General features: G+C 47.7%; 1 protein-coding gene across 1 annotated transcript; it reads right to left on the bottom strand.

Annotated features, from left to right (window-relative positions):
• Positions 1 to 9,212, bottom strand: SLC25A47 (solute carrier family 25 member 47; the record flags this gene model as incomplete). The annotated part of the gene is made up of 6 exons (XM_080618754.1): positions 1 to 287; positions 1,013 to 1,286; positions 2,327 to 2,509; positions 2,768 to 2,839; positions 3,127 to 3,170; positions 9,185 to 9,212. The coding sequence occupies 6 exons, from the start codon at positions 9,210 to 9,212 to the stop codon at positions 1 to 3; spliced, it is 888 nt and encodes a 295-aa protein (XP_080474880.1).
• Between the last annotated feature and the right edge of the window lie 761 nt (positions 9,213 to 9,973).

Raw genomic sequence — 9,973 nt, 5'->3', positions numbered from 1 at the left:
CTATTTTTTGTTTAAATAATAATCTGTACATCTCAGTACAGCTTCATACGTTACAAACACCACCATGTTCACAGGAAAGGCACGAATGCAGTTTAAACCCAGTCCTTTGAAGAGCACTTTTGCACCCTCCTTTCTCACACTTTCCTTAACACAGTGGACAAGGCCTTTGTACTTGTGCTGATCCGATTCGTCTGTTTGCATCCGTGATTTGATGACATCCATGGGAGTAGCAAATCCCCAGGCCAGGACTCCAGCAAAACCACCAGAAAGCAGCACAACAAGGAAATCTGCAGGAGAGAGAAGGGAGGAGCAGTTAACTTCCAACCTTGCACTCATATGGTGACAAGCATCTCAGATTTGTCAACTAATGTTAACTTCAGTGGGTTTCAGCAGTTATTTTGTCACACTCTTTCAGTTCCAGTGATCTCACACAAACCATGTGGCCTCTTGATTTCACAGCATTTTTGCTGTGGTTTGCACAGCTTGCTTTTGCCTACATGATGCTTTTGACACCGCACAAATTAGACGTGATGCAGTCTGAGAGCTGATCACACTCTCTTCAGCTGGATCTACTGAGTCTTAAAATTCTTGGGGAGAATTGTCACCTATTTGATATTTTCTCAAAGTGGATAGGGTTTTTTTCAGAGTCAAATCACAACCAGGAAACTGAAGTGCCTTTAATTCTGCACCTGGACTTCTGGACTGATCCTGACCTGTGCTCCGTGAGGACTCCTGGGAGGTTTGACCATGTTTCATTCCTAGTTCTATGTCCTATTTCTTCATTAAGACGATTTCATACCCACATACTAGGCACCAGAGCATGCCATAAATACTCCTCCTGGGCAAGGTCATGCTACCAAAGTGGCCCTGTAGCACCAAGAAGCAAACAGACCACATCTGGGTGAGATTTTATAGACACTGGCTGATTTTTGCTGAGAGCCTGATTTCCCTCTTACTGTGGTACTAAATAAGCCACTTTTGCAGGTAATGCCAGATGCTTTCTGGTACCTACCTGGTTTATTTTTCCCAGCTGGTGTGAGCCAGTCGCACAGAGCAGAATAGGTGAGGAAATATATTGCAGAAGAAAAGCAATCCCTGCAGAGTAATGCAGAACAGCCCTTGTACAGACCCCCAAAACCTTCCTCCTTGGCGATCACCTTCAGACAGTGCAGAGACCCTCGGTACTTTGGTTTGGAAACAGGCCGGGGAGATGCGATGGAAGGATGTGGGTTCCTCTGAGTCTGCATGCGAACTTTGGCCACTTCACTAGGAGCCATAAACAGAACCTGGAACACCAGAGATGGTATTTTAACCCTTCACATTTAAACAGTGGTTTGATCCCTTTCCTGCAAATTGCTTGTCTCCCACCTTTTCAGGCAATAATATTCCCTGAAGCCACAGAGTTCCAGCCTCCTTCCCTCTGCCTGTGCTAAATCCCACCCACCAGCAGCAGGACACACGTCTGAGCTGCACTGTACTGAGTGCAAGGCGGGGCAGAAATCAACAGAAGGTATCATATACCTGTAACAACTTGTTAAACCAGATGGGCATGAAAAGGGGATGTCCTCAGCAATAAGGTAGCATACATCAGGGCTCTTGTATCTACCTATATTTGGAACCAAGGCCGAAAAGACTAAAGAAATCAGCCTGCGTAAAGCCGAGTCACTGCCTGCTAGGAAACACCTAGAAACCCGACCATCTGGACTGCTCTGTAAGAGGATTGCCAGTGACTGGGCATGCATCTCTGCCCAGCACGCCATTGGATCACTGGGGTGAGCTCTGCTGGGTTCACAGCACCTGCAGATGCTCACAGAAATCCATTGACTTACGGGAAACCGTTTCTGGATTCAGCCTCACCTCCCTATCCTGGCATCATGCACGTTTGCCAGGCAGCATCACTTCTCGGTGATGCCCTGCTGAGTTTTGAGTCCTGACAATGCAGAGCTTATGTACCACCCATTTCTACAGCAACACCATGCTGGGCTTGTGCTGTAACACACTGAGTTAAGTCTTGCATACAAACACATCATCAGAGTCACTTTGAAAGTTTGCTGCCCAGACAGACTGTTTTTACTTCCCTGTCTGTGCTGCCAAGGCCCATGTCATTCTTAACAACATGCTCTTAAGTGTTTTGGCACTCTAAACCAAATCCAGCACGAGCTGCACAGCAGGACTCAGCCATGCCGCAAAGCTGACCAGCGAGGGGGCAGAGCATGACCCCCCTGTGAAAGCAAAGCCTCCTGGACAGCAAACATTCACTGCTTTTCCAGCCTCCTGTGTCTGTGAACAAGATCTCTTGTGCTTTCCCTTCCAGCTGTTTACCTACCCTGACAGCACCAGCAGCACCGCCGGCAAGAAAAACATCCATCTTGGATGGCTTCACATCTGCAGCCTCGTATCGCAGCTTGCAGATGCCACAAAGGAAGTTTTTGTACATGCCAAATGAAACAGAAGAGATCACCGATACCGTGAGGACTGATGCAGACATACCTTTGTAAAATCCCCAAACCTAGTTGGAAACAGAGGAAAAAGAACACTTTTAAGAGGGAATGGCATGGGAAAGCATCTACAGGCCACACATAGCTGAGCTAAAGCTTACTCCCATCTTACAGATCATTGGCAAAGCGAAGTTGCATCCTGACTGTTCTCCCAGAAAATGATTGTATGTTACTGCTGCCCATCCTTCCCAAGCTGGCAGAGGCAGCTCTGTTTATCTCAAACAAGGCATCCATAACTGCTATCAGAAATTCTGATGGGAGGTACTTACTTTTTCTGTCCTGTATGTTTCCTGAACGCAGTGCCAAATCCCATTGTAACGCCTCTCAGTCTGAATTCTGACCTAGAAATACAGGGGCAACTTTAAAATGCAGGTATCAGTTTAAAAAAAAAAAATACAACCAACAAATGCCATAGCAGCAAACCAGATAATTAACCATAAAATAGCATCACCAAACAATTGACTTTTTTAATTCTTTAAGAGAAAAGCAGCACAACCAAATAAAGTGAAATGTCGACATAACAAAAATGAAAGCATTGTCAGGGGAATAGTTTTTTTTAATGAGGGGGAAAGCCCAACGGCCTGTTTGTTTTCAATCTGTGGTCAAGAAATAAAGCTCTAACAAGTACCTTCACTGTGTCCAGCGGATAACCCACTGCTGTGCTTAGACCACCTGAAACAGAGAGTGTATAGGAGATGGTTAACAGCACATGGCACAACAAACTGTTTTCCCCCGCATTAGGGGAATGACAGAAAAATGCAGCCTCGGAGCCGTGCTGTGCTTGGCACCAGACCTCTTCCGAGCTCCAGCGCTGATGTCTGAGCCAAGAATGACAGAGCAGAATGCGCAGATTTCTCTGCATGACCAAGGCTCAGAGGAGGAATCCAAGCATCATGGGAAACTTATCAGGAGGAATAACACCACAGTGAAAGCTGGGACTGGGAGAAACACTGATAGCACTGCTGAAGGAAGGTTGAAGAGATTACTTGTATATTGGACTGTTTTTTTCCCCCTCTCAGCTTAGGGAGTAACGCATCTTTGGACTATGACCAAGCACCCCCATGTGAGGTGCAGAGCACCCCACTCACACAAGAGGGTCTCTGGAGCAATTTTGGTTCTCCATGGTTAACTTGGAAACGTTAGGGAATAAAAGCAGCTCTCACAAGGAAGTCTATAAAAGAGGGATGATCCTCACACATTACAGGTTCTGACCAATCTGTCTGGAGGCCAAAAGAGGTACTCCTGCTGCCTCCTGCATGCCAGGGACTGGACGTTCCCTGGCTCAAGCTTGCAAAGCACATCTAGAACCTTGGGTGAGGAATTCACTGGGTACTAGGGCTTAGGGCACCATGCTGGACTAAGCCTCTGGAGCATATCTCATCTCTTGCACGCACCAAACACTGCTTCAGAAAGCAGAGCAAGGAGCAAAAGCAAAGGCTGCTGGAGCCCTGGCAGGCTGGTGTGACAACCGGTGGTGCTGGTCTGCGGTGCTCTCTGTCCTCCGCCGCTCAAGGCTCAGCAGGATTAAGGGGCAGTGATGGATTAGTGCTGGGTGTGCACACGGCAGCACGACCTGCACGCCCGCTGACCATGACTCCCCACGACTCCCCACCTGTGGCAGTGATGGCATGTCCAGCATGGAGGGGGAGGGGTGAAGGGGGGGTGTCAATCCTCTATCAACACCTGGTCTTCTTTTGAGGCCTTAAAATAGCCACTGGAGTTGGAAACATGTTCATCCCGTGAGTCAAAGTTACTGCCTTAATGGCAGATAAGGAGAGTAAAAGAGCTCCAATGTGGACTTCTTTTGGTCACAGTAACAAAGAGATCACCCACCATTCCTGCACTTACATCACTGCATTTCCCAGCTCTGGTCTAAATGCATCTCGTATCGTATCTATTGTTGTATTGTATATCAACAGATGATGAAGGGGCTGACCAGCTAACTTCCTCCTAGTACACCAACCACAAAGTCATCTGAGAGGAAATCAGGCTGGGGGATGACAGAGCTACATCCATGTGAGTTACTTAAAGATCAGTTCATAAAAGTGCTGGATAAGCCCTGTGGGGAGCCAGGTAGTCAAAGATACAGTACACATAGGGTGGCTCACAGGTTGGAAACTGCTTCTTATTGAGTCCTTGCTTTAAAACAAAAACATAAAAACCAAGATACCGAAAAGTATTAGTAGCCACGAGCATTTCACAGGGCATGTTCATGTGTGGTTACACAGCAGCCTGAGAGTTCTGGAAGGCTCTACTTTGTTTTGGAAAAAATCAGCAGCTGTGAAATCTCGGTGTGAGTCACCGAGAGACAATCCGCAAGTGCGTTACTCAGGAGAAAACAACCAACAGTATCATGCTTGCAGAAAAATGAGGTTTATTCTTCAAAAATCAAATCTGCCACGAGACAAACAGCAATGAAGACGAAAAATGGGTCCACCTTTTGTATTTCAAAACTAAAATGAGATCAGGCTGGAAGAGAGTTAGTGAGGGGGAATATACCAGCAGAATAATAAGTCAATAATAATAAGAGCAATGCCTCTGGTCTGAGCAAAGAGTGACAACGCACAAAGGCACCCAGGGCCATCTGCACTGCCTGGGATTCCCGGCCATCAGGCAGAGGCAGACTGCAAACATGGACCCTGCCAGCCAGGGAAGAGCAGCATATAAGTCACTGTCAGTGTGACAGCACTGACCTCAGAGATGCAGTGTCCTAGCCCAAGCACCCTGTCCCAGACAGAAGGATTTGGCATCACATCAACTTCAGCTTTCCTCAACCTTAGAGGCAGTGGCCGTGAACTGACCAGACAGTAGCAACACAAGGTCAGTGTGAGCCTTGCACAGCTCAGCCCTGGCTTGTCCCAAAGGCTCAAGAGCCTTGGCTCGTGAACATCAGGAACCAAGGCAGATTGGGTCAGCCTTTGACAAGAAGTTGTGAATGCTCCATCCCTGGCAGTGTTCAAGGCCAGACTGCACAGAGCCTTGGGTGACATGGTTTAGTGTAAGGGTTGGAATGGCAGGGGGGTTGGAACTTGATGATCTTAAGGTCCTTTCCAACCCTAACTATTCTATGATTCTAAGTGTCCTCCCTTCTGGAGAAATTGCCCGGTTCACATATTAAGTTGCAGATACAGCAGCAACATAGACAAAATAAAGCAGGTTTGCCCCAAACCAGCCTGTTTCCCATTGCTTCTCAGTCCTAAGGGCTTCCATGCAGATTGGTTCCAGCAACGATCAAACTCCTGCTGAGAGGAGGCCATAAAGATAAGTTTTTCACTGCTGCCACTGGGAGATGTGAGCCCCCCAAACCTCTAAACAACCACAGCCTGCCATGAACCAAACTCCGTAAGAGCCAAAGCACTCAGCAGTTCAGTTTTCAGAGCTAAGGAGCTCAGCCAAGTCCATCAAAGGCCGAGGAAGGGCTCTGCACAATGTCACACAGTATAAATAGCTCAGGACGAAGATAGCATGACCCACACGTGCCCTGTTTGCACAGCAGAATCAAGTAAGTCCAGCAATGTGTAGCATGCATATTGGGGAGGGTTCCTGTGGGACTCCTGCTGAGTAACGCTGCACAAGCTGTGACAAAAATAACTATCAAGATCAGGTGAATGATCTTTCAGGGGTTTAGTGAGCTAGTTTTTATGCCTACTTTATCTGAGGTGTTCTCAGGCATTGTGCAGAGGTTGCAGCATCCCCTACACACACACACAGAGCACAGGTACAAAACTGGGCTACTCACAGTCTCTTCATGAATCAGGTGGCTTCAACCAAGCAATTCAAATAAGAAGAGAACCTGGCATGGTGACCACCACAATGGCAATCAGCAGAGAGCAAGCAGCAGCCCAGCAGGCTGCCACAGTTCCCAGCTGTTGGCAATCCCCTGGCTGAGAGACCCAGGGGGAAGCAGGGATAATGGTCCATATGCTGGATGGGTAGACAACAACTTCCAAAGTTCTATGAAGAGCTGGGAACATAAGAAGTGCCCCATACCCGAAGCAAGCTGAACTCCATCCAGTAACGAGACCCTGGCAGTGTCCAGCAGGAGCTGCTTTAGTTGCATGGACAAGACAGCAGGCTCCCTCCGTAAGTGGACTACTTTATCTATCCTTGAACTGCATGTGACTGGATATGTAACCCTGCAGCAAGATGTGGAGAAACCTAGGCATGCTACAGACCCTGCTGCTCTAAAACCACTGGGTAAACCTCAGTTTCCACTTCCCAATTTGTTACACCTGGCATAAGGGTCAAGTCACTTCCTAGTCATAAATAACCCTAATCATCAATACCCATCACCTGTCATGGCCCAGGCTGCTGCCACAGCAAGGCTAGAAAATACATGAGATTGAAAGAAAAATTGAGTTGGAAATTATCTCTTAAGGTTTCTAGTCCAATCTCCTGCTCAGCTTTATTTGCCAAGGAGGACATCCTTACAGATTAGCTGCTTTCTGCAGCATGCAGCCCCATTTGGTGGTCATTGAAAGTTTCTACAGTCATTAAGCATGTTTCTTTCATGGGTTTTTTCCATCTGGAGTCACAGAAGGTCACTGTTTCCTGGGCTGAAGATGCTGAGGTTATCCGATGGCCACAGAAGCAATAGCTCTGTGGAGGAGATGCGATATTTGTGCATGTGCCTGAGCCAGGCTGGATAGTTACATGGTATTAAAACAAGCAGCATCTCTGCCATTTATCAGAGGTGCTTAAGCCACACTTTCTCTAAAACACTCCAAAAACAGGTCAAGGTCACAAGAATGTAATTCACTAAACAGAAACTCTGCTATTATCTGTGTTGCCCCTTGAGTTGTTTGATGCACTTCAGCTGGGTTTGTAGCCCTTATAGGAACATGAAAACTGCTTCAGCTCTAACATAAGCCATGAAAGAAGCTCAGCATCAAAAACATCCCAGTTCTTGCAGGAAAGCTGTCCCACCCCAGGAAGCTGTCCCATGGTGGGGTAGGGACCATGGCCCTAACGCCCTGCCCAAGTACCTCACACATGTTTATGTGCAAGCTCCCAGCAGGGATCAGCATGCCAGAAAACACCTCTGTCTGCCAGAGGAAAGTTGCATTATCCCTCTTAGGAAAGCCATGAGCTGGACACAAATGACAGGATACAAAATCTTTCTCTCTGACACCCTGAGATCAGTAAAGTGCCTTAAAACATGCAATGACATTTCTGGTCCTCGCTGGAGCTCCCCAGCCTGCATCCTCCCAGGCTGAACCTGTTTCCAAGGCACCCATGGGAGATGCTTGCTGCATGGCTGGGTGCCAGGATGGGGGGCACCACACAAACCATGGCTTTGCATGGAAGTGGGGACAGAATGCTCAGGTGAGCGGTCACTTTGAAACTGTGTTTTCAGCTTTCCACATTCTCTTGCAAAACAAGATTATCCTTAAGTGACCCAGCTCCAACTGTGCCCACAAAAGCAAAGGAGTCCAGGCAGCAAATGCAGTCGTCACTGCCCCACCATTAACATGAAGTCTCAGAGGAGTTTTGGTGAATCCTTCCAGATGGACATGCAGTTGCCAGCCCCAGCACAGGGCTCCCATCTCCACTGGGTGCTCTAAAGTCAGTAAGGAAAGAGGAGGAGAAAGGAAAACTGTCATGGAGGGGCTGATTGTATTCCCCTCTCCCATGAAAGGTTGTTGCCAAGCAGGGTCCCCTCAGTACCCCAGGAAAGTCAACAGCCCAAGCAACAGGCACCTCCAGTGCTGGATGCTGCTGAGACACCAAACCTTGCCCCACTTGCACATTTTGGGTGATGAGCAGTAAGGGGCTGCAGGGTAAAACTCATCGTGGTGCTTCCCAGGAAATGCACATCTGCACCAGGCCCACAGGCTGTTGTTCCTAGTGAGGGAAACTGCCAAATTCCAGTGGAGTTCAAAGCGAGATCTGACATCCAGGCTTGGACTGGGTGTCTCAGGTTTACCTGGCCTTTCTGGCAGTGATAACCAAGGCTCTTGTGTTGGTATTTGATACTCCACTAGTCTGATAAGATTTCAAAAAGAAATTAAACCAGTGGCTACATTTTGTTGTTTAAAGCAAAGCTGGCTTTGAGCAGCACATGCTCTGAAAACGGCTGCAATTAAATCACACTTTTCTCCTTTTACTTTTTTTATTTACGGCTAACCTACTTTCTTTCAGATCAAAGCCTGCTCCGCAGCATGCCTTCACTGACACTACCATGACAACTGCAAATACATCTTAACTCAAGATAATGCAAAGGTCATGCATTCAGACCTTCTTCACTGCAAGAAAGCCATGCTTCCTCCCCTCCTGTCTCACAACTCCCGTCCTCAGTCCTCCAGAACCACGATCCCAGCAGCCTGCCAGCACCCCCAGGCATGAGACATATGAGCTTTTGCTCTCCAGGCAGTACTAGCCCATCTGTATCTGCACACAACATGTTCCACTTTGTCTCTTCCAAACAGAGTTTTGCCCTGCCCTGCTGCAATTAGACTGGAGGAGACTGTAAGGTGATGACCTCAGCTGACCAAATTGCAGCACTGCTTCTCCAGTGGCTCTGTGAGCCTGCTCAGATGACATTTTCCATTTAGTAAAGAATGCACTTTTAACAAGCAGCCCCCGTTGAAAGACTCTCAGCTCTGCCAATGAGACCTGCCCATTAGCTGGACAAGAAGGAAACACAGCAATCTGCTTTCATCAACAAGCACTACTTATGTATTTACCTCCAATGGCCCCGGCAATGAAATCCATCCAGACTGACTCTGCTGCCTTAATTACCCTGCTTAAGCGTTAGGGAGGTAGAAGAAAGGAGGATACCGGTTCAGTCTTTCCAGAGCCCCGCAGGTCCTTCGGAGGCAGTGATTTGGAATATGAATCACTTTCCTACTGTCTTCTCTTGCCTCTAGGGATTGTGAGCCTTGTGGGTATTTGATGAATTTGTACACTGAAGGCAGAGAGGGGAAGCCTGGAGCTGTTCCAGGAACACTGAATAAGTAATCCCGTGAAGCCCTGCAATGCTGCTCCAGAGCCGCTGTTCCCAGTGCCCTTCTGCTTGGAAAATAACGAGGGGTGGTGCCTTGCAGGATAAAGCTGGATATGAAGGGACCATTCCCGTTGTACTTATTAACCCTAGAAGATATTCTTGCATGCTTGTCTGCCAGAGGTCACTCTTGCCCTGTTTCCTACCAAGGAAAATTCCTCGTGCCCTTCTTAAGGAATTTTCCTTGGGTTTCCTAACCCACAGAGCTGACCCTAAACCTCTACCCAGTTCCTCAATGAATTTATTACCTGCTCATTGTGTATACATGTTGTGAAGCCCAGAAATTAATCCAACCACATACAATGTGCTTGTTTCCCTTTCAGACTGCAGGGCAGTTCCAGTTTTCCCAGCCCATGGAGGAGCTTTGCTTCTTCTTGCTCAGTCTCCCAACCCCCTTTCCAGTGTCAGTTCGTTGCTGAGTTCAGTGGCGGAGCAGGAATCACAATTGCTGCTGCCCATACTCCACTGTTTT

The sequence above is a fragment of the Psittacula echo genome, assembly GCF_963264785.1.
Source record: "Psittacula echo genome assembly, chromosome: 5".
NCBI classification, from domain to species: Eukaryota; Metazoa; Chordata; class Aves; order Psittaciformes; family Psittacidae; genus Psittacula; species Psittacula echo.
This window is presented reverse-complemented; position numbering and strand designations above follow the sequence as displayed.